We start from the raw sequence: 24,719 nt of genomic DNA, 5'->3' as shown, positions 1-24,719 counted from the left end.
TTACCTGCATCAGTTACTGGGCAATAGTAAGGTACAGCTTCTATTATGGAATATTTTTCAAAGCATTCATATTTGGAAATATATTCTTCCTGTAAAACGTAAATGTCTTTTAAATCTATGCAAGTCTAATGTTGCAGCTTATAGTTGAGTACTCCTAGACTAACTTGTGCTCTGGCTATAAATGAAGTACAATCCGTTATTTTTTTTCCCCAATCAGTTTGAGCCATCAGCCTTTGCAGCCAAATTCACTGGTTGGAGGAGGACTGGACAGTGCATCGACCACAGGTCCTCATCCGACCCTAAACTCAGTACAGCTGCCTCCAGAGCCAATGAGACCGAGACAGCAGCAGATGCGGCAGCAGAGACTCTTCCAGGTGAGGGACTCGGCTGCACTAGAGGCCAGGGATGTTTCAGTGCAGGAAGGGAGCATAAACATCACCGTATCGGGTGATGGTGTTACGTGCTCGCTTGCACGTGTCTTCAAGTCTAAGCAGCAGAGCCTGGTGCTATAAATCCAAACGGCTTTTACTCGAGTACAGTAATTAATTGTTTACATTTGGGACTTTGAAAAGAGAGCTTTGGACATACATGTAAAATTCAGTACTTTCATTTTTCAAGATTGTAGAATGCCTCTGGAGAAGGTAGATTTGAGAACAGCCTAGCTGAATGTGCTGAGACAAAAGCAGTGGTTGTGCTCTCCCCTATCTGCCCTTATAATGAATGTATACTGGAATTAAATCAAAGGGCTTGCTGCCTGTCTGGCCTATTTCCTGTATTCTGATTTGATGATATATTTTTAATTTGGAGGTAAGTATCAGTTTATCGGCTAAATATGTAGGGCTTTGCACAGGGGAAGTAAATGACATTAAAAATCCTTTTCCTGTGGCCCTTTGATGGTTGGAAGTATTTTCATGTTTTCATTTTAATGTAATAGCTCTCTGTGCCAGTTCTTGTCTTATTTTATCTAAATATTTTGATGGTGTAGTGAACTAAATATACCAGCTTTTGAGTATTTTTTTGTTTATTAACAATGCTCCTTGCCAGCCTTGGTGTGGCTGATGATGAAAGTGGAGAGCTGTGAGGCTTATCTCCCCAGCGGGGCCTTCAGTAACCAATGCTGTAAGCGAGCCCAGCTCCTATGCTGGAAATCACTCATGAAAAGCCACACTGCTTGGCTCGTAGTCATTCCCTGAGGCAGTGTGCGTGCCATGTCGCTGTTGTTTCAATGCTCATCTTCTTTCAGTTGCAGCAGCAGCAGGGGCAGCAGCCAGGGCAGCAGCAGGCGCTTGGTCTCCAGCCCGTGCAACCGCAGCAGCCTTTGGTAAGCAGAGGCGACTGCCAGATACTTTGGGGCGGCGTGAGGGTAGTGACAGAGGGGGTTTTGTCCCTTACGCAGATGGGCAGCGTGGCAGTCTGGGGAGAGGGTTTGTGTAAGCTTTCTGGCGTCACCGTCTGCCTGCTGGTGCTGCCGCCGCGGTGCCTGCGGTGCGGTACCTCCACTGCTCTGAGTGCCGTATGAGCGTGTGCCCGGTGCTGGAGGCGACAGGCTCATTTTGCCTGCGTCCTGAGCTGGCCACAGGCTGTAGCTGTGGTAGCAGCGTATTAGTTGGGGCTCAACAGCTGGCTCGTGCATCCAGTTAGCTCCTGGCTGGCTCCGACTGTAGGCAGAGGAAAATTGCATCTGTCCACAGAAGACTGTGTAACTGCGTCCATCGTGCCAAAACGTGGCAAGAGGGGGGTTATGCGTGCACTGAGGTGTTGCTGGAGGTGTCCTCACCTGCTGACCTCTGTTGGGGATGCAAGTGCAGCTTTGAACACAGGCCTTGGCAAGGAGGGCTTGTGCACTGCCCTGCTCAAGCCCCAGTGCCTCTGCAGCAGCGCATTTGAGTTTGCTCCTTCTAGGACTGGAGCGCGCGCTGCCTCCTGCGCTTTCGTGGTTCATTCACCAGTTCAGTCAAAACTGATACCAAAGTTGGGCCAACAATGACACATCAATTTGGCTGAAAAAAGATAGGAAAAGTTCAAATGCTTCATTTCAATACATCTTTTTGAAGTTGCACTTAGCAATATTGATTTAAAACTAATGGTTAATATCCCAAAGAATGTAAATAACCACCCATAGTAGTTCTTTTGAGAATTACTTGGCGAGATAGTTAAAAAATGGGTACTGCTGCTTTTCTAATTCTGTACATCTCTCTTCCATCACCAGTAAAATGAGACTGCCCAAACGGCCTTAAATCTCTTTCTGTCAATTCAGAGGGGGAAACCAATGTGATGCTTTAAAGTCACCCTCAGTCTTACTCCTAGTGCAGCATAAATAAATGACTATTTTGAAAATCTGATCTAGAACCAAGTGCTCTAAGCCCTACTGAAAAGTCAGGGGTCTTTTTTTCTGGGGGTCTAAAGATGCCATTTAGTAGTCCCAGAGCAGCAGGCTGAGGTAAATTAACGCCTTGCTGCTGCAGTTTATTCCTGTTTATGCTTGCTGTGCTATGCATTTTTATGAGTGTTATCCTAATTAATATATCATAGTAATAATGAATAGCCTTTGCTAACTTTAAAAACTTAAACTTGATGAGAAATCTGTAGTTGCTGCTGATGCATATAAATTGGTGCATTTTTCTGTCTTTGTAATATTTTGAAGTGAAAGCAGGATAACGTATACAATTGAGGCTACTTGTGGAACTAGTTTTTGCTGTAACACTAAGAAAAGCCTTCACTTGGAAACGTAAGGTGCTGGTGGTTGGCATTTCTCCACGTTGCTGTGCTTGTGCTGTGTTTGTGCGAGCATCTGCTCTCCCTCCGCTCCCTCTGGCGTCAGCTGGGGACGCTGGCAGCTCCACCACTGCCAAAGTCCAGTCCCTGCCTTAAGTGGTGTCACAGGTCACTGTTAGTGACCTTGGGCCTTTGATTTTTAGGTTGTACTGCTAACAGGCTGGGGAAGAAATGGGTTTTATTGTTTGAAGATCCTCTTAAATTAAATCGTTAGTTGTAAAACAGAGCTGCATGAAGACAACTGTACAAACAAAATTACTTTTGAGGCATTCCTGTGTGCTGAATTGGAGCCTTTATAGTTTAATGAATGATTTTACCAAATCACTATCACTACCACATAATTTTTATGGACACTGAATTTACAATGTCATTATGCTTGTTTCCTGCATTTGGGCAGTTTTTCCAGACATACGTAAGGTAGATGAGGATAACTAGAAAAGTTTGCTATAGAAAACTGGAGAAAATACAGTAATGCTGAAATTGCTAGCTTCCGAGTTTAAAAGCATTAATCAACGTGATCTGATAGAGAAACTTGGAAGCAGCTTGTAAGTGCAAGAGTAAGGATGAATGAAAGATGTTTATCTGATATCTATTGAAATATAGTTTTCATCCATTTTTGAGTTTTTCTTAATAGTGTTTATATCATGAACAAACTGTGTGTGAGAGGCTGTCACAGACACAGAGCACCTGCGAGGCTGCAGGCTCCTCTTCCAGCACTTAGCACAGCAGAAAGCTTTCTGTGTGTTGGTTTCGTGTCCCCAAGAAACCCTGGTGTGGTTAATGATTTTGACTAACCTCAGCATTTACTAAGGACTGTTAGCCAGAAGATTACACAACGTATTTTAAGTAAAGGATTTGGTTTCAGAAAGGGAAAAGATGCTGAAGTCTTGTAAAACACTGAAACTCCCTTCAGTAAGCAAAAGTTTTCACTGAAACAAAGCATGGGCGTTTTCTGTAGCATGTATGATGTTATTAGAGTATTGAATAACTCCATTTTCATTCAGCACACCAGGTTTTCAAACTGGTCAGGTGTATTGTGTGTCCTTGTGCAGAACCACAAAAAAATCACTTAATTAGAAGCACATGCATTTTCATCAAATCTAGTGAGAAGGAAAGTTCCGGGGCTTAGGAAACAGGTCTAGAGAGCTTAGAGGCCCTGAGGATAAGACAGACAGTAAATGGTGAAGCCTTGGTTTGGTTTGTGCTTGCTAGCACAGCAGTACCTCATTCATCATGATATCCCTCCCAGGAGTAGGTAAGTATGAGGGAGTTGTGCCATCAGCTCTCTGTCCTCGGGAGTCTGAGAGAGCTGATGCACAGGCATTTTTCTTTCATACGGGTGACACGTTTTCCAAGGGAAGAAATGCTTCTTGTACATGCAGACCTTTGGCACCAGAGGTGTCCATCCCAACGGTACACACGCAGACGGTCTGTGTCAGGTCTGTCTCTCGTAATTCAGTGGTGTGGTGTGCAATGTATTCAGTGCTCTGACACAGAGGTAGATGATCAATAAAAGTTGTTAAAAGAATGATTTTTTTTCTGAATGACAGCCAGAAGTGTGGAAAGCAAAGCGGTGCTTGTTCTCCTACCCATCCTTACTTGACAAATAGACTTCATGGGTCAGCTAGCTAGGGAATAATGCATGCTGTCAGATGGACCAATTAAAGACTAAATTCTGCTTTGATGCAAGCATAAATAGGGTGCAAATTTGTGAAAGGGAATGCATTTACACCACGAGTACTTTCAAAGTGATTGAAGTAATGATTTAATTCATTAACAGCAGATTTATCTGGAAGCTTTTTGTGTCTAATCCCCTTGTGCTTAGTGCCATGGACTGGAAGGGCCTTGTCTTGACCCCTGTGGGCTTCGGGTGAGGATCAGAACGATGATTATTTTGCTCTGTGGAGGAGTTGGCCCAGTTGGCTGGGCACTGATCTGCCTGCCGTTCCACTGGAGCCAAGAATTGAGTGTGCAGCTATCACCCTGCAGCAGGTGTGCAGCGCAGTGAACAACCTGTGCTTTGTGCGTAGCCTTCTCTCTGTCTGAAGTGCCATTGCCCTGGGAAGAACACTTCCCTAGAAGCTTCTTTTGATTTATGCTTCAACTACATGTAAGTGTTTAAAAATGCTAAAAAGGCTGTTAATTTTGATTTGCAGTTTGGATTTGCCTTGTCTTTGAACAATGCAGACAGCAGAGCTGCTTAGAGTGACTTGCAAGATGAATACTGGCCTCTCCAGAGGTAGAAAAGACAGAGACTGACTCTGTCCCTTGTGTCTGGCTGGACACACGTGATACCTGTAACACAGCTGGGAATGTGTAAGGTTTCAGGGAACGAAGAGAACAAAAGTTCTGTAAGTTCTAAGCGTGCTCCATGTGTCCTTGCTGTGCTGTTAAAATCCGGTCAGGACCCACTGAGGAGGCATGCCGGCCTTCTGCTGTCCCCCTCCGCCTGCTCTGCCAGCACTGACAGGGCAGCACAAGCTGAACATTTCTGCAGTTACCTGATGTGGCACTTGTGCTGTGCGTATTTCTTTCATCTTGCATGTTTCTTTTGCAGTTTCCAAGGCAAGGCTTACAACAGACGCAGCAGCAACAACAGACAGCGGCGCTGGTCAGGCAGCTCCAGAAGCAGCTCTCTAGTAAGCATGTGTGTGCACAGCTGTACATAAATATAGATGTATATTTGAGTATGGAATTCTCTTTCTGGAGATGTTATGCCTATTTAAATACTGCCATATATACATATAAGTAATTTTCCTGCTGACAACTGGTTACCTAACCCAGTAGTGATGCAGTACCAAAGTTCTGGTGCTAGTGTCCCCCACGGATTTCTGTTGGTCTCCAGAGAAGCCCAAGGCACCCACAGGACTGGAGCTGGTGGCCCAGTTACAGTTTGCTGTGTGTTTTCTCCCCTCACTTCTTTAGTCCTACCGCAGGCAAAGTCCCCGAGGAAATCAGCACCTCTTGCATGCGCTAGGTATATAAGGGAATGTATTGACTGTTGCTTGCTACCACTGCATGAAATACAGGTATTATTCTGTATTTCTGTAGAGTACAGTCACGAGGCACAAACACTTCCCTTTGCTTTATCAACCAGGTAACCAGCCACAACAAGGAGTGAACCAGTACGGGCATCCTTCACACTTCTGAATCAGAGATGGAAGGGAGGCGTCATGTTACGTTTGCACTGAAGAACAGAACATTCAAAATTCAATGCACTAGTTATTGCTAGAAAGCAGTCTTTAATTTTCTTATTATTTCAATAATTATTTTTTGTGCTGCAGTTGATGTGAGTATGTAACAAGGTGGGTTTTTTGGGTTTGGGGATTTTTTTTTGCATTTAACTAGATTTAAATGTATGGACTTGTGGGCCTATTTGAAGAATGTTATTGCAGATTTTATGAATTTGGTGCTTTTTAGGTCCTGTTACTTTTAAAGGGGACAAAGAATGCTGGATTTATTTATTTGTGGGAAACACTTCTTTTGTTTTTTTTATTCTTGTTTCTGTTTTTTGTTGGTTTGTGTTGTTTTTTTTTGAAGAACTGCACTGGACCAAACTACTGAACTGAAAGGCACTTCCGATTTTGGCATAGAAGTTAATTTGTTCATTAAAATGTTCACCTCTTTCTTTCTTGGTAGAACGAGCATCAATTTAAATTGTGTTTATTTGACTGCAATTTTCATATGCACTTTATAAAGTTCTTTGTTTAACGTACCAATTTTCTCTTGCTCTTATTGTGGTAAGAAGGTGCTGAAGTGGGTTTATTGCTTGTATTAGAACTTCTTAAAGTTTATATTAAAAGCCACAATGTAATGTTAATAAACCTACTAGAAGTAGCAGTGTTTCATATTTGGTCTTTTTAATATAAAGCTCACTGGTGATCAATTCTAATGGAGTGCACGATACAGTAACAAGGATTGAACGGTCAAGGCGGGTTTTGCTCTGCTCGCGTAGGGAAATCTCTGGGTCCTGGTAGAGCCTCCCAGGAAACGAATCTCCATGTCTCACTTGATGCCTTCACTAACAGATCTTGTACCAGCTTTCACAAAGTGAGGGTGGAAAAGCCACTAAAGTCCTTTCTGTGGTTCCAGCGGTTCTGTAGCTGACAGCTCGTCATACTGAAGCCACCTGAAGTGAGTTATTCCTGTTACCTGTGTCTGCTGCCAATGTTGTATGGTAAGTATTTAAAATTCCAGGTTTGAGTCTTGATTGCTGGGTGAGTTTCAGTGGTGTAAGGCATTATGTATTATTGACTGAGTGCAAAACCACAAGTAAATGATAAATCAAAATTGCCACAAACAAATCGTTATTATTCAGACCTGTACAAATGCATCATAATTTTGCTTGTATTAGAGTTGAAAAAAACAGAATAAATTTATTACTATTTTATGTAGTTTAGGAGTTAGTCTATATGTTTGGGGTTTTTTTTAAATCCATTAATTTTGAAAGTGGAACATGCAGGGCATTTAAAATATACATAGGAATGTTTTTCCCCTGTTTTGTATTAACTCAATTTGCTTAATTTACCATACAAAGAGTTTATAGGTGGTATCCTAGTCAGGTGTTCTGTGGGGAAGGGGGAAGACTGCCCTGCGCAAGCTTCAGAGGGCTTGGGAGGCAGTACAGCCAGCTAATGAAATAATACTCGCTACATGGAAATCTGTAGAAAAGTAGATTTTTGATTGGCTTTTACAATAGTCAGGTAAGTCTTACTCATGTTAAAATTATTTCTCTTCAGGATTTTTTAAGGAGATTGACTGTTCTTCATAGTAGCTAAAGCTATTACAGATATTAACCAGTGAGATTCATGTAATCCAACCACTTTGTGGCTACAACTCCATCAGCACTGTGGAAGGAGAGAACAAGTGCACAGCAAACTGTATGTGGTTGATGTCAGGAAGTGATCAAACCAGCACAAAAGCAATCCAAGCTGAGGTTATAGTCTTCAATAAAAAAAATATTTAAAATTCCCCAGGTTGGTTGTGATGTGGTTAAATAAGGTAGAATCTGCATTTAGCTCTTGGCACTCGAATACTTTCTCACTGACGAGCATCTTGTGTGCTAATCAGCTGCTGCTGAGAGATGTTACTGCATGTAGTTCAGGTGCTGCTGTCACATCAGGACTGAGGAGGTTCACTGTGGTATCTTACAGGCCCAAAAGAGACGTGTTGCCGTTCTTGGATTTTTTTATTATTTTAGATGATGTAAAGAGCAGGATTGTTCATGAGGCAGGGGACGGTTACACTGAACCCTTCATACATCCGTCAGACTTTCTGTAATGGACGAGGAGACCGCTCCCTTCCAACAGCCCTGGCTTCAGCCATGCCGTCTCTGGTCCGCTCCAGCGGCATCAGGCAGTGCTGGGCGCTGTGGCTGCGGGACAAGCTGGGACTGTAGGGACAGCGCCATTTCTTCCAGGAGACAGATAGGTCCCCAGTTTCCAAATTTAAGGGGAAAGGCTGCATTGCATGTATTTTGACCCCTCAGTCCTGACATTAATCTCTCTCTTAGGAAGAAAATGAGAAACGCTGAGCTTTAGTTACTGGCTTAGTCGTCTAAAGATTTATTTGACCAGTCCAATCTGTGATTCATTACTGTAAAATGTGTGGGTAACCACTTCCTACCATTGTGAAGGCATTTTTCCCTTATGTACAGAAGGTTGCTTCTTAGACCCATCTGCTGAATTGAGAAATCAGAATTCTAAATTTATATGCAAATTGAGACAATTGTTTTCTAGTGAGAAGTCTTTAAAAAATGCTTTTGAGGCGATAAATTATACACACGGTCTGTACACTTTTGCTAAACAGCACTAAACAGAGCTTACTCTCATTTAAAAATGAGAACAAAGTTGTTCTGGATGTTATCATCCCAAAGTTCTGCAAAAAAGACTGTGTGAAACAGAGCTGTATTATTAAAAATACTTCACTACTTGTTTCATCATTGAATATTTATTAAAAAAATACTAAATAGTCAAACATATTAAGAAGGTAATCTGCATCACGGTAAAATCTGCTCTTTGGTTCTCAGATACTCTTGCTTTATGTGATCCATGCTCATGATAGTCATACAAAGTGGACAATGTTAAACTAATACGAAGAAGTCTATCCTTTACTGGAGATCTCTAGGTACATTTCCAGAAAGTAATTTTATTTGATACTCTAAATGTTTGCTAGCAGAGCAGAAGTGCCTTAACTTTGTTTTAATTTAAATCCATTTAATCACTGAAAGAACCAATGTTAGGTAATAATGCTAGATCTAATTTTCCCCAAGTTCTTCCTCACTTTTTTTGCATGGTCATTGCAGATTGAATGCTGTAAATGTATTTAGGCACTTAGACGCCTATGGCTGCCTTTGATTAAACTTACTCCAAGAATGAACTCAGTCCAGCTGTAGACTTTGTTAACAGTCATTCATGCTGTATTTCTTGCTCAAATGACGTGAACATATGTTACTGTGAAATCGCTGCCAAGATGGTTCTTCGCTGTGCACTTGTACGCGCCAGAATCTGAGGGTTGGGGATTCTGGATGACTAACGTCCCCAGGGGGTGAAGCAGTTCACTCCCAGGTGCTCGGCTTTGGTGACCTGTAGGGAGTACTGAGCGGTCAGGTAGTTCCCAGGTAATTTCTGGTTTTGGTATTCCCAGTGCTACGCAGTGGAGCTGAAGTGCTGCACCAGGCATCGTGTGTATGGTCTGCGGTGGTCTGTTCGTAATCCTCGGGGGATAGGCTACAATAACAACAGGAACAGTTATGGAGGAGTCTCCGGCGTTGTTGTGGGCCTTGCACACGTAATTTCCTCTGTCGTGAATGGTGGCTTCTCGTATAACCAAAGTACCGTTTTCCAGCAGAATGTATTTCCAGTTGATCTGCGGTCGATCCAGCACATAGCCACCTGGCAGAGTCCACGCTATATTTGGTTTGGGACTCCCATCAGACAGGCAGTGAAGCGATAATGACTCCCCGCTAATGCCCTTCACTGGCCCTGTTGGATGAGTGAGAATATTGGGCTTCTGGCCAACCTCCAAGATGATCAGCTTTTCAATGTAGCCAACTTTGTTCCTAGCAGCACAGCGATACTTTCCTGCTTTGCCTCCATCAGGATTATAGATGGTAAGGGTACCGTTGCTTCCTGTGAGAAACTGGGAAGTCTTGATGCCACTGGAAAACCACGTGCCATTAGGCAACATCCAGCTGATGTCAGGTGGAGGGTTTCCATCCACAGAACAATTCAAGGTGGTGGTTTTCCCAGGCTTGGCTGTTATTTTTTCATTGAATGGATTTTTAAATATTGGTCGCCTTAGCATTTCTAATACCTCCAGCTGCACCACCAACATACTCTCTCCCCCATCATTACGTGCCACACAGATAAACTCTGCTGTGTCAGAAGGCCTTATATTCCGAATCTCAAGTGTCCCATTTTTGTGTACTACAATCCTGCTCCCATAATAGGGAGCTGTTAGGAAAATATTATCAGGCATGATCCACATAATCTGAGGGGGAGGTGTCCCTTCTGCCCTACAGTCAATTTGTTTCTTTGAATGCCTCACGGCCGTCACTTTCATGATTGTTTTGTTCACATATAAACCATTTATGATAGGTGGTTTAGCAACAACATCCAGTTTATACAATTTTGTATCGTCCCCTCCAGGATTACGAGCAACACACATATACTCCCCAGCATCTAACAGTTTGACTTGACTGACTGATAGAGAACCATTGGCATGCAGGAAGTGTCTGGCTGTTGACGAGGAGATCATGTCACTGGAAGGTAGCAACCAGAATATTTTTGGCTTGGGTTCTCCAACAGCTTCACAGTCCAGTAATGCTATACCTCCAGCTTTCACTTTAACGTATGTCTTGTAATTGTGCTTTATCTGAGGGGCTGCCATGATGACTGTGATGCGTATCTTCATTTCATCTCTTCCCAGTGTGTTTTCAGCGTAGCAGGTATAATCTCCTCCTTCTGTTACTCCCACTTTGTTGAGATACAGAGTTCCATTGTCAAAGAGGACGTATCTGCGAGACCTGTGTCCACTGTCATCTGCCAGCATCGCATTATTGATCACCGTACCATCTGGCAAGCTCCAGGATATTTCTGGTGCGGGTGACCCAGAGGCCTTGCAGTCCACTATGAAATCTTTTCCGTATGGCACCAGTTTCTTGAAATGCTGTTTCTGGTCAATCTTGGCTGGTTTCATTGTGATGCTGACTTTCATCAGTATCAGATCATCTCCAATTTTGTTTCTTGCAACACACAAATAGTCACCTGCATCCTTTTCAGTAACTGCCTCAATAACCAAGGATCCGTTAGGGTAGACATGGATTCGACTTCCCATTCTGTTGGCAGGGGAGGGAGAAAGAGGAAAAGAATTATGGAACAGAATGCTGGAGGTGAATACTGAGCATTGAAAATGACGGACAGTATTAACAGCACGATGCGATACAGAAGTTCTCTCCAAAGGCACTGTGTCCACATCACCCACCTACCCAGTGGGTCATAACTGATGTGTTGCCACTTTTGTTGTTATGTGGATGTGCACGTGCTCGCTGACTCTTATGTCGGTGCACAAAGCTGCCTCTGCCTTGCTGAAAACTGTTCTGTGAACAAATAAGCCTGTTGAACTTTATGTCCCTCATCCCGCCAGCCTCTGCTCCTCTCCCTCGTGCTTCTCCTTGCAGATAACCCGCAGCACTTGCCCCCGGCCAGGGGTAGCTGGCAGTGCTGCTACATGTTGTCCAGAACAACACTTGGCACCAAGTGATTACTCTCTAGCTGCCTTTCCTGCAGCAGGGCACAGGCCTGGATCTCCCTCCTCAGCCCAGCTGCGAGTTCTCATGAGCCTGCTAGGAACATCCTGCTAGGAACATCCTGATCTGGGACTGTCTCTCCCAAAGTGAAGGTGAAGTGTTACTGGCAGGGGGAGACCCTCAAAGGTAGACTTGGCAGAGACTACCAAAGCCTCTTCCTCCTCAGTTCTACTTCACAAATCTCTTATAACTTTTCCTCCTATAAAATGACAAAATTCAGCCAATGCATGATTAACGTCAGTTTCTTAATTCAAATATGACTTGTATCCATTTTGGTAAGACCTCACCCACTTGTGACAATTGATGTGGTGGGTTAGTAGATGTATAATAACAAGCCATCATCACAGATGTTTCACCACTGTTAAACATTTAAAAGTGTATTTAGTTTACAATGTTTTGTTTCAGTGATGTAACAGTCTCTTATGCAAGCACCAGAGAAGACAGCAGTTTGAAGTTTCAAAGAGGTGGGGGAAAAAAAAAAAGACTCCTACCTGTGCCACTGGTCAACAACTGCCTTGGAGGGTAACCTCCAGATGATCCTGGGCTTTGGCTCCCCAGTCGCTGTGCAGTTCAGAAGCAACTTATCCCCAAAATTCAAATGAGTCATTTCTTGAGAGGCGGTAGCTATTTTTGGAAGCGTATCTCTGTGTTCCACCACGAGGCTCACCACCCTCCTTTCCGAGCCAGTCGAGCTTGTGGCTATGCACTCGTAATTCCCGCTGTCAGCAGGGGCAATGTTGCTGAGGTGGAGGGTACCGTTGGAGAACAGGAACAGCTTTGCGTTTACAAACTGCAGAGGTTTCACCACTGTGCCATCAAAGAGGACCCAGTGGACAGTGGGCTGAGGATTCCCTTTCACGGTGCAAGGGAGCTTCAGGTTTTCCCCCATCATTCCTTCAACACGTTGCCTCTTCTCTTCCAGAATAGCGGGAGGTGCCGCAATGACCTGCAGTTTTACAACCAGCGTGTCAGTGCCCGCTGGGTTTTTAGCCATGCACGTGTAGAGGCCCCTGTCGTAAACGGTGACTTCCTTGATAATTAGAGTGCCGTCGGGTTCCACGTGAACTTTGTTATTTCCTGCAGAAGAGTTGGAGATGTGTGTTTTATTTGCTAGAACCCACGAGATGGTGGGAGGAGGCCTGCCCTCAGCTTTGCACTTCACTGCCACGGGCTTTCCGGAGTGAGCGGTGAGGAGCTGCCACCTTCCACCAGTGATGCGGGGCGGGTAGGCCACTACCGACAAGGTGACCAGGAGCCGTGCCGTGCCATGCAGGTTGGCTGCGGTGCACAGGTACTGCCCACGGTCCTCCAGGCTCGCCCGGGCGATGGAGAGCGTGCCGTTGGCAAACACCATCCATCTGCTGTCACCTCGGCCTCCTAGAGCATCGGTCCCTACAGAAGCAAGGGGACAACAGCACAGCACGTCAGAATCTCTCTCTTCTGTTTCTTTTTACTCAGGCCCTGAAAACACTTTCCCTATCCTGATCTACTTTGCCCAAATAACCAAGACGCTAGTGGTAAGAAAGAGAGAAATAACAGTATTTTGCATATACAGTGACAAAACTTTAAAGTAAAAACAAAGCTTAGTCCTCACTAGAGACAAAGTTTGGATAAAGCAGATGGGGCTTCGCATATTCAGAAATATTTTGGCATAGCTTTGATTTGATGGTTTGTTACCACAGACAGATTTTTCTTTTCACTCATCTTTTCACCTGAAATAGCAGGTAACATACAATAAATATTGAAATCTTCCCACAATAAGCACAGAATTATAGTTAAATATAGATCATGTATTTCTTTTTTTTATTATTTCCCTAGAGAACTGTTTCATAATTAGCAGTAAGACACTCCAAGTGTGCTGGGATATCTTTCTTTTTCACTGTTTCCAAGCTCAGCTTTTCACTGATATTTCACGGTACTCTTAAATGAAGCAATACTTGAGTTTGGCACACAAAACATCTGCCAAATGACAAGACTATAATGGAAGGTAAATTCTAAAGAGGTTTATCAAGCTTACCTGACAATATCTTGGTCCACTGTATTGTTGGACGAGGGTTACCAGTAGCTTCACAAGGAATAAAAGCATCTGAATTAGCTAGCACGGTAAAAGCAGCTAATTTTCCTCCAGTTATTCTGGGCTTTGCAAAATGATTTCTACTTAAAGACTCCAAGGCTACAGGATTGGTGGTGATAGTTTCTTGACCTTGTCTCTTTTCAGACCAGCCTTTGACAGAACCGTCCTTGTCCCTTCCCCACAGAGGAGCACGCAGAGTCACCATCTGTGATGACTTCAGTGTGGTCAGTGTATTGACAGTTAATGTGTTGCCTCTCTCTGTGACTTCAGCAAAGGGCTTCTGCCAGAATTTGATTCCTGCCCCCAGAGGCGAGGTGGTTCTCGCAGTACGTGCAGGCGGCACGGCTGCTGTTGGGGCTGGCAGTGGGGTGGGATGCTGAGCGCTGCGAGGAGCGATGTCTGTGTTTGCAGCAGGAGCACTTGACTCGGTTCTGGCTAGGACTGTGGGCTGGGCTACGTGGTTTTCTTGGATAACCCTCTGTTCCATTTTCAGGCGTGAGTTTTCACCTGCCGTTGCGGTGGTGGCTTTGGTTTGCTGAGCCAGTTCTGACCCAGACGTTGCACAGACTGTGGCAGGTCGTGCGCTTGTGGTGCTGGAAGGTTGGATTGGCATGGTGGGGCTCTGAGCAGTATGACTGCCGGGTGGTAACGTGGCTGACTGGATGTTCCTCCGTGTGACAGGGGTCACTGATGTCTGCATGGCTGCTGTGGGCACGTGCTGAGGTACCGCTGGTGCGTTAAGGATCCACAGTGTTGGCACTTCTGTCACCGAGACTGCGCTTGCACTCTCAGAGAGAGGTTTTGCAGGCATAAAACTTGTAGGCGTAGTTCCCGATTGAACTGTTGTCATGACAGGCGTGGCTGTATTCACTGAGGGAATCGCTGCAGTGCTGCGGCCGGCAGTCAGGCTTTGTGAAGTAGATGTTTTAGGGGGCCTCTTCCTCCTCTGACTTCTCTTTCTTCCCACTCTGAATATTTTACTTTTGGTGTCACTTTGAGGAGTACTAATAGGTGTAACTGTTGGCTTCAGACTTGTTACATCCATTTCTTCGGTTGCGCTAGTTGCAAGATTAGAGTAAGAATGCGGTTTTGCAGTGGGAAGATGTTCTTCTGACTTACCATTGCCATAATGAATGGGTTGGTTTAAAGACAGGAAACCACTGCTGTGATTCCCGCCTGTTGAAATAGGTGTACAGTGCAAAGGAGATATTTTGGACGTAGATAATGGTGCCATAGTTTTAGGAAGCATGGACAATACCTCTGTTGATGGAAATCTATCTGTCCATTGTTTTGGTAGCTTCTTCAGAACCACTTTTTGTGTACCATTTCCAAAGAGATGTTCCCAAGTAATTTTTCCTCTTTGGGAATTTTTTGGTGAGGTTCTAGGCTTAATGCTGGGTGAGACTGATTCAAGGGTGGAAGATGTGTCAGTGCTTGTGGTATGTGTAATTTCTGTAGCAATATGAGCTGTGTGGATTCCCATTGTTGGTAGTCTGATGCTAAAAGGTTGGATATCAGCATTTGTCTGAAATGGAGCACTGCTCTCTAATTTCCATTGAGGATTATCTTGGGTGCCCCTTGTAATGAAAGGCGTGACTGTTGTCGTAGCTTTTTGCCTTGCACTAGGTTCACTTTCCTCTTCCCTGAGGAATGCTGTCTTTTGATGAGTACCCACTGGGTGCTCCAATGGCATATTCATGGTAGAGGGGGAGGACAGAGGTGCTTCTGGGCTAAGTACGTTGATGGAGCTGCTTGAATTATTTAAGGTTGGTAAATTTGATACATATTTCATATTCAGTTGAACATCTGCAGTTACAGTCGTACTTCCTCTGACAGATCCTGGCCTCCCAAAACTGTATCTGTGCTCTTTCATACTTGGAATACGTCCTGGTCTAACAATTTGTCTCCTACCAGAAATTTTCCTTCGTCTTCCATATTGCTGCTGGGCCTGGGGTGTGTGAGTTGTAATGTCCTGAATAATCTGAATTTGCTGATGAGTAATGATAGTTGAGGCCAATGGTGGCTTAGGAGTTACTTGTTTCCGAGTACTATGAAAATAAATGTGACCAAATTCAGGACTTGGTTCACTGACAGTCACTACAGATATCTGGTGATCTGTTTTGGTGGAAATCTTATCAATAGACTCAGTAAAAACATGTAGCTTGTCCATTGCATTTTGGGAAGTTACAGACTTGCTGGGTGTCGTAGATACAGATTTTAAATGCTGGTTATTACTTTGCCCAGAATATACTGACCTTAGCCCAGTAGGGAAGAGTGTAGATGTTCTGCTTGCTCCATTTGATATAGCTGATTGTTTAATACCATTTGCTGATATTTGACTTAAATCAGATCTTTCCCATGAGTTTGTAGGTGTTAGATATGTTTGTGGCCTTCTGCTGTCAGATGACACAGACTGTGAGAAAGGAGAGGGTAGGGGAGTTACTGCCTCTGCAACCAGGAGAGAGGTTGTCCTAGCAGGAGTTTTACTTGCAGTTGTCTCAGGCCCTGCAGTTATCACGCTTTCCATTGCCCTCCCCAGAGTAGATACAGTGGCTGTCTCTGTTAGTGGCATCGTGAATTCTTCTTCTGGAGATACAAGATCACCAGATGTTTCCTCCTCATGCTCAGGTACTTCTGAGAACTTTTGGACTTGAATAGGTGGTTTTGTTGCAACTTCTCCTCGTTTTTCTATCAACATTGAGTTCCTCTTTGTTTTTTCCAACAAGGCTGCCCAGCGCTGTGGATCGACTCTCCTGGCTGAGGAAACAAACTGTCTTCTGTGTCCTCGAAACTGCCTGCTTATTTTGTCCCTGTAGTGCCTGTAAGTCATCTTCCCGTAGCTGTTCCTTTTGTGTGCACTCTGCGCGACCCGATTTCTGGATGCCAAGGCAGCAGATTCCTGATTAGCTGTCAGGGTAGCCAGAGTAGCTAAAGACTGTTTCTGTGTTGTAGCAGAGGCCAGCATTGCATTACCAGAGCCATCACCCTCTTCCCATTCTCCCACATCTACATGCTTTTTCTTTAGAGTGGTTTTATCCTTTCTAACTAGCACTTGGAAAACCAAAAGATCAACACCATACTGGTTGGCTGCAACACATTGAAAGTAGCCACTGTCTCGCTCTGTTACTCCTTGTATTCTCAAGGTACCATTGTCAAAAATATGTTTGTTTCTTACAGAATGATGAAGAATTGCATGCTCAGGTAACACCCAACTAATGGCAGCATCTGGAACAGCAGTGGATGTACAGGGAAGGTAAAGTGTGCTGCCAACAAACGTAGAACGTTGGGCTCCATTTACACTGTTGTGTTCCACGTAGGGATCGACCACAGTAATCCTAAATGTGAGAGTATCTGCATCGTTGTAATTTGTGCCTATGCAGTGGTAAAGCCCAGTGTCAAAAGTATCAGCTGTCCGTAACGTGAATGTTCCAGTTTTAACTACTATGATTCTTCCATCCTCACTGATATAAGGAGCTCTAACTTTGCTCCCATCAGCCAATATCCACTCTATTGCAGGAGCTGGTTCTCCAATTGCTTGGCACTCTAGTTCTACGGTCCCTCCGACTAAAACAGTGTGCTCCATCTGCATTTTGTTGTCCCTGGAGATGATGGTCCAGTTATTTCTCACCTGTTTTTTGTCAGTACTGGGCAAAATAATCTGAGCATCCGTAAAGTACTGGATGTGCAATGTGTTAAGTGTGGTTGCTGTCCTGTCTAGCTGTAATGCCACTTTGCTTTGCATTAACCACGATGGTTCAGCTCTCAGTTCAGTCTCTATATTGGTAAAAAGTTCATCTTTTTCAGAGTAGATTTGTTTATATTTGTAACTAATAAAAGGCACATTAGTTGCTAGGACATTCCTTTCCAGTTTTAAGGGGGAATTACTGTACAGTGCCAGTATACTCCATAGCTGCTGAATATGTTCATAATCAATGCCACACACAAGAAATGCTGAGAATGATGTTTTGAGTACTGTACTGTTGCCATCTTTGTCGAATGAGATGGGAGACATTTCTTTAGGTTTTTGGATGGTGCAAACCAAGTTACCTCGACTTCCTGCTTGGTCAGTCATGTTCAAAACCATGGATCCTATAGGAGCTATGAAGTCCTTGGGAGATATGGAACTGAAATCCCCATCATCTGGCACTGTGAGGTTTTTAAATTTGAGGGAGTCATGTATGGCTGGCTTAGTGCAGGTTAAAGATGCAGAAGGAATATCCAGTAAGCTTTTCCCGTTACGATTTTTGGGACTAGCACAAACTGGGCATTGCTGACCACCAGAACTTCTGTCTTTTTTGCACTTTATAATATCTGAAGGGAAGAAAAATGCAGTAAGCTTTTGTGATACAATTTTTAGTATTAAAAAGGACATATAGCTACCAGCAAGTTGTCTCTTGAATAAAATATTAACAAAGTTTATCTTAAAGTAACCTATGAAAAGCTAAATTAACCTAAGAAAAACTATGAATTTTCTCTGATGAAGCCGCTCAAGGACTGTTGCAGCTCAGTGTGGTGCCCTTCCATCCCAGTGGTTTTACACCGTGCCAGGAGGGCGCTGCTGTGGTACATGGCCTTAGCTTTGTTCTGAGACACAGGCTCTAGCAATTTGGGGCTAACATTACGCTATCATGTGCAACCTCTACTCAGGGCAGCAACAGAGAAAGTCCTCAAGTCCTGTTCCTTATTTCTTTTTCAAAGAATCGAGTACAATGTGGCCTTCGCTCTTGGCAGTTACATAAAAATTAGCTTCCTTGTTCCCTGTGGATTCTCCTGGGGCACAGAAGCTTCAGACTGGCCAAGGAAAACGTTCTGTTAAGGGAAGCTTAACAGCTTGGGAATGGGTTAAGACCTCTAGATTAATTTAATCTGGGAAAACTGAATGGTATTAATCTGTTTATCCCAATTACATGCACCTACAAACCCCCTGTCTTCCAGTCTTTTCTGGGATAATAAATAAATAAATAAAGGACAATTACCTTTATCAGAAAGAATGAGATGCTATAACTTGATTAAAAAGCATAAACAAAGCCTTCGGCTCACCTGGTCTCTCTTTTGCCCATTCTGCAAACCACTGTAGATTGCAATCACAGGACCATGGGTTTCCATGAAGGTAAATGCTCTCCAGCTCAGACATGTAGGAAAACAGTTCTTGTGGTAGTGAAGTCAACACGTTGTCAGACAAATATATGTGCTTCACGAAGGATATTTTAAATATTTGGCTATAGCGCAAGGTGACAAAAGTATCTGGATGAAGCTGCTTAAGTAGATTTCCTTCCAAGTGGACCAACCTCAGTGATGTGAGTCCATAGAAAACATTGGGATTTACAAATTCAATTTTATTGTGGTCCATATGCAACCGTACCAAGCTCTTCAGACCATAAAAAACATCCTGCTGAAGTACTCTGACCTTGTTATAACTCATTTTTAAGACCTGTTGATGAAAAAGTAACAAGTGTATAATATTAACCCATGTTATATTGTTGTAAGACTCCTAACAAATTTTGATTGATGGTTACTCTGTGAAGTGAAGGTACTTCACCAGATCAGTAATGCAAGTGATTGGAAAAACACTTAGTAGGAGGAATTATTTTTAAATGCAATGCTAGTTGCAGGACTACAAGGATGCTTTCTTGTTCCAACAGTCCATCAGGGTGACGCTTCTGCAGTCACATTTACAAAACGCAGTGATTAAAAATAAAATAAAGCAATGCTTATTTCTCACTCAAAAAAAATCTCAAGTAAACCACACTTATGAAAAGGGTAAGCAGAATTTGACCATAAATTGTGGTAGTGATTTTTGTTCCAGCCAGTGTTACCGCTATAAAAATGCATGCAACAGTCTATTTTGTTTGATGTTTAACCAACAGAACTGCTAAGTGTGTTCCCAGTTTCAGGATTTGGGTCATGTGAGATGCGTACTTGCCAAACCTCAACTTTCAGGTGCCATTTTGTTGCTGACAGGTTAAAAGTCAAATTCGTAACTATGAGATGAACAAATGTGGCATATTGCTAAAGTATTAAATATGGTACCCAAGACACCCTTTTTGTTGTTACTTTTCCTGTTAGAATTATACTGTTATGGTCATGAATTCTGTATTTTGAATATTAATGAGGAAAAACAGTACAAAACCATGATAACATGCAAGTTTATTTTATTTGCCAAATATAATTCCATTAAAACTATCTGTATGTGTTGCCATCCTGCTTGTTGATAAGGGAGGAAAAGCCTATAGGACTCCATAAAGCTTATTTTATTAAGTCGGTTGCAAGGAGTTAACAAGCAAGCTTTCAGGCACAGAACTACCCTTTATGAGGGTTAATGAAACCTGAAGATCTGTATGCTCCAAAGCTTGTCTGGTTTTTGCCCCCCCCCCCCCAATCCTCTAAAACCAGCAACTGAGCCAATGCCATGTTTTCTGTCTGAACAGTTCAGGTTTCTCATGTTCTTAGTTCATCACAGCTACATTATTATTTCTCTGTAGCAGTTAATAACAGCTCTAGGTGGAAATTTAACTGGAGAATAAGTGTTACCTGTACATCAAATTACTTGGGAATGGTCGTTCCTAAATAATCATATAAGTACTTCTTTATGTATTGAATATCTGCATGGCACAGTGAGATACGGAGATAGCTCCAGAATCCCTGTATGACACTGTACATTTACTATGTAAATAATAGTATAATACTTTTTACAATGTATGTAAATATATGTAGTATTTTATAAATAGGTAATATTTCAGTTAAAGAACAAAACAGGCATCAAACACTACATTTTAAAATTCCACAAATATATATAAAATTATAAAACCGAGGAACTGTAGGTTTTTTAAAGCATTAAAATGTTTATATGTAACATGTTCAGTTTCTGTTCAGTAGGAGCATTTTTTTAATGAAGGATAGAAAGAGACAGGACTATACTGTACTGAAGGGAAAGGCAAATCTGGATGAAAAACAATCCTCAAAAAAACCCCCCAGGAATTGACTAACAAATTAACTGAAGACAAGTTTCCTACCACATATGCAGTACTTGGAGCTCTGCAGTCTTTCTCTCTCGTGTGAAAGAGAGTTTCAACTGCAGTTGCCCGTTAAGATATTGCTGACAGATATCTACCAATATGTTCATCATGCTCTTTAACCTGTACCTGAATGCCCACCTGTGAAGGAAAGACATTTCCCATTAGGATACTGGATCTTGAAGGCCCTTGTCTTTCACGTGGATACAATAAGAAACAGGAAACCAAAATGCTACAGACCACTGGTCTGCTTCCATTTATCAGTGTTACTGCAGATTGCTTAAAAGTCATAACAAAAATTAAGATTAGGTCATCTCCTAATTAAGATTAGGTCACTTAGTTCTTACCTGTAATGAACATAAATCACTGAACACCTTATCAGGGATTGTATTTATCTCATTGCTGTGCAGCATCAGTAACTCCAGTTTCTCCAGGCCAGAAAAATCTGTTTCCGTCAGTTTAAGCAAGCTGTTGTAACTGTAACAAACATTTCATCCCAGACCTGGGTTTAGTCAGACAGCTAAACTTCACAAGTTTTAAAACAAACAAAGAAAACCAAAACAAAAGAACAACTCTCTGGAAATGCATAAAGGTAGATAGCACTTCTGGTTGCTAAGACGAAATTTTAAGTCATTCCTTCACATTAGCCCCAAATTTAGTAACTTTTTCAGGGCGGCCTTTTGAAGACTGTATTCACAGTGGATAGGGAAAGTAACTGCAAAAATGTGCAGACAAGAATGCCAGTTTTGGGCTTCAGTGCAGAAGAGCAAGGAGCTCCTGTAATGGCAGAGGTTGGTGATACGTTGCTGCCTCTTTCCATCGAGGGCTTTCCCGACACTGCAGTATCACAGAGGGTCCATGAACAAAAGAGCCTCCTTTGCTGCCCACTGAGAACTAGGTAAAACCAAGGGTACTGGGGTGAGCCCTTCCTCCTGGGACCTGAACGACGACGGCTGTGCCTAGCCTATGGTGCAGGTGGGTTCTGCAGAGTGTCTTGCAGTCCCTCCCTGGTCCTTGGCTGGACTATGCTGTCCGCCCTTTCCAGTTGTACCTCTTGAGTTTTAGTTCCACTCCACAGGTGTTCAATGGTGCACACTACTTGTTAATGCAGACGTAGCCTCAGCCTCCCCTGATTTCCATGAGCATACATACAGTATGGATAGTCTAGGCTGGATTTAAACAGGGAACCAAAAATGAAAGAGAGTGCCCTTTACATGACAGCTGCACTGCTCTAGGAGGTTTGACCATCGGTCATCTCTTAAGTCTATCCAGCGCAGGTATTGACAGTGGCGATGCTACGCTATCCCAGAATTAGCAGGTGGTGTGTAAGCCTCGCAAACACTGAGTACCTACTCTGCGATGCCTTTGACTTCATGACTACTATCACACTTGCATGACCTGATTAGCTAATGCAGGGACTCTTCTCATGGTGCAGTCACACCTCCTACGCCCTGTGGTGACAAGTTGGATTAATTCACCAGTCAGATAGATGGCCTTTCTGTAGTGGTAATTGATGTATTTCAAACACACGTCCCACACCTCAGGTAACCCACAGTCCTCTAAAAGTACTGGTACTTAATTGTAAGACTCCATATACAGCACTTCTGGACAACATTGACAAAATCAATGGAAGGAAAGGACAGACAGGAGACAGGAGCTGGGATCTGGATCTGTTGCCCGGAAGCAGAAGGCAGATGAGGGGGAGACTTCAGTGAAAACTTACTTTTATATTTTCTGCATACACATATTGATGATTCAAAGGTTATGCGTATCAAAACTGATGCAAGGATCAGTCAAATATTGCTGATGGGTCTCGTCATTTGATTGTATGACAAAGGACACTTGCTGGAAGCTGTGTTAACGGGCCAGCCGAGCCTGGGTATAATCCATTCCTTGTTCCTTTTAACCACTCACGGAACAGAAACATTTTGGAGGCTGAAATGCTCAGACGAGTATTATTTCCCATAAACTCAACAGATAAAAGCATAGATACTAGCATTGTGTGACGTTCTAAAGTCACAGCAAAGTCTCTGAAGATTTTAATACACATACTAATTTTCCAGCCCGCTGTCTGAGCTCTGAACTATCTTTTCCCAGAAAGAATTCTCTCTAGTTCAGACTCCTTCCGTGTTACAGATGCAAAACGTTTAGGTAATATAAAAGAATTCCTTTAAGTTCAAAACCTTCTGCAGTTCTCACATGCCCTGTGATATATCCCCCAAACTTCCACTTAGTGCTGGTGGTCTTAGGCTTTGCTAGCTGCAACTGCAACCGCTTCTGAACACTGCAGAACATTAAGCTCTTAATGTTTATTTACTGCTTTGGTTAGTTTTTAGCCCTAAATCTGGAAACTCTTCATTACTGCTTTGCAAAGTGTTGAAAGGTAACCGGTCAGAATATTTAAAATCTCGATGTTAAACGTACCCCAGGTTGATGCGCTCCACGTTTGGAGGGATGTGCGGTGGGATGGCTGTGAAGTACCGGAATGTGCAGTGCACCTCGGTGGGCACATAGCAGGCGCAGAGCCTGGGACAGGCGATGCTGCCGGGGAGGGTGGCCAGGCAGAGAGCGAGGAGGGTCCCCAGCCACCGGGGTCTGCCTCCGCGGATTGCCTTCATCCTGCAGGAAAATACTACGCTACCGCCCTTCACAGCAAAAGCGAACGGGCAGATTCCTACAAGGAAAATAAAACATGCAGGCATTTATAGTGACATCCGTGCCGAGTTGCTCAGTTTTAAGCTGTGAGAACAAGAACAACTTTGTAACTGGAAAGAAAAACCAACCCGCAAACCAGACCCAAACCTCTTGGTTTTCCCCTCAGTACTTGTATCTGTGTAACGTTCAAAAATGTTTGTCATTTTAAAGAAACAGCCCCACAACTTCTTGGTCTTAGTGCGATGCGCCCCGAGTTGTTGCTTACAGGTAAAGTTTTAATTTCTGAAGGAAGCAAACGTGGAAACTGTCGTCTTTGGCCACCGTTACACCGCGACTCCGGTTATGTGGAGCGACTATAAATCTGCTAGCAATTTATCCTCGGGAAGGAACACGTCAGCTCCTTCCTTGCCAGTAATTAACCCAAGCAAAATTAACTAATTTCAAAGCCCGCGCGCCGAGCCGCCCCGCGGTCCATCCCCCCCCCCCCCCCCACCTCCGCAGCGCTTCTCCCGGCCCGGCGGCCGCGGACCGCCGCCCGCCCGCCCGTCCGTCCGTCCGTCCGTCCGTCCCCACCTGCGCCCGGGAGCCGAGCCCGCCCGGCACCTGGCCGCGGGGCCGCCCGGCGGCGGAGGCCGAGCCCCGCCCGCCCCTACCTGCGCGGCGGCGGCGGGTCCCGCCGGGCCGCGCTGGGGCCGCAGTCCCCGGCGGGGCCGCTCCCTCGGGGCAGAGCCGAGCGGAGTCGGGCCGGCAGAATCCCGCCGCCGCCGCCGGCTCCTCCTCCCGGGAGGCGCCGCCGCGCTGGTGGGGGGCCGGGGAGGGGGCCGGGACCGCCGGCGGAGCTGCCCGCCCGCCCGCCCGTGCCCCCCGCAGCCGGCGGGGCTCGGCGCCCACCGCCGCCGCGTCCCGGGGCCGGGCGATCCGCGGCCGGGGATGCTGCGGGCCCGGCAGGGCAGCGCCGCTCCGCTCCCCCGCTCCCGCCCCGTCGCCCCGCCGGGGCCTCCGGGGCCGGGGCGAGGGCAAGGGCAAGGAAGCCGGCCCTCGTAGGTAAGGAGCGGAAGGGCTGAGGTTTGGCATCGGGGGAGGAATCCTGCGGGACCCCTCCGAAACCTGGCTGGTGACTCTTCAGAACGAGCGCTACGCTGGCTTTGGGGGGAGCGAGGTTTGTCCTCCTCGGTAGGTCAAGTCCATCAGGGCACAGACCTTGCTGGTGTTTGTGACGGCCATAAACCTGACGGGGGCAGGTTTCTGCTGACAGGATGAGTTGGAAGACGTTAGTAGATACCTTTAACACCCGACTGCCTGGCTCTCCAATAGCCCTTGAACTGCTAAACTTTACAATTGTTTTTTTAACAGATGCTTTAATTAATGCCAAATTATTGTATCCTTATGCGGC

General features: G+C 44.4%; 2 protein-coding genes across 9 annotated transcripts in view; one reads left to right on the top strand and one right to left on the bottom strand.

Moving 5' to 3' along the window:
• The window catches only part of MED12L (mediator complex subunit 12L), a 151,276-nt gene extending 144,664 nt beyond the window's left edge, over nt 1-6,612 (top strand). For 5 of the 7 annotated variants that reach the window (XM_069792971.1, XM_069792970.1, XM_069792976.1 and 2 more), the window contains 4 exons: nt 218-374; nt 1,244-1,321; nt 5,333-5,414; nt 5,873-6,612. In XM_069792971.1, the coding sequence (XP_069649072.1) occupies nt 218-374; nt 1,244-1,321; nt 5,333-5,414; nt 5,873-5,925 (370 nt within the window). In that variant the 3' untranslated portion in view covers nt 5,926-6,612. The other 2 variants (XM_069792973.1, XM_069792974.1) reach the window with 2 other exon arrangements.
• A 9-nt stretch (nt 6,613-6,621) lies between these two features.
• IGSF10 (immunoglobulin superfamily member 10) lies at nt 6,622-24,083 on the bottom strand. Of its 2 annotated transcripts, XM_069792969.1 has the most exons (7): nt 23,980-24,083; nt 23,096-23,345; nt 21,019-21,148; nt 18,699-19,089; nt 13,602-17,969; nt 12,076-12,976; nt 6,622-11,113 (listed from the first exon to the last, which is right to left on the bottom strand). In XM_069792969.1, the coding sequence occupies exons 2-7, from the start codon at nt 23,287-23,289 to the stop codon at nt 9,205-9,207; spliced, it is 7,893 nt and encodes a 2,630-aa protein (XP_069649070.1). In that variant the 5' UTR covers nt 23,290-23,345; nt 23,980-24,083; the 3' UTR covers nt 6,622-9,204. The 2 variants fall into 2 exon arrangements, with proteins under 2 accessions (XP_069649070.1, XP_069649069.1); XM_069792968.1 differs by lacking the exon at nt 23,980-24,083 and having other exon boundaries at nt 23,096-23,784.
• Nucleotides 24,084-24,719: the final 636 nt, after the last annotated feature.

The sequence above is a fragment of the Haliaeetus albicilla genome, chromosome 9 (genome assembly GCF_947461875.1).
Source record: "Haliaeetus albicilla chromosome 9, bHalAlb1.1, whole genome shotgun sequence".
Taxonomy (NCBI): Eukaryota; Metazoa; Chordata; class Aves; order Accipitriformes; family Accipitridae; genus Haliaeetus; species Haliaeetus albicilla.
Note: the sequence above shows the minus strand (reverse complement) of the source record. Positions and strands in the feature narration are given on the sequence as shown.

Excerpts from the sequence above, each read along its gene's own strand:
- IGSF10 (XM_069792968.1), bottom strand. The coding sequence starts at position 23,373 with ATGCCTGCATGTTTTATTTTCCTTGTAGGAATCTGCCCGTTCGCTTTT. Across the intron at positions 19,090-21,018 it reads GTGATTTATGTTCATTACAG|GTCTTAAAAATGAGTTATAA; the intron begins GTAAGAACTAAG and ends TTTCATCAACAG. Across the intron at positions 17,970-18,698 it reads ATGGGCAAAAGAGAGACCAG|ATATTATAAAGTGCAAAAAA; the intron begins GTGAGCCGAAGG and ends TCTTCCCTTCAG.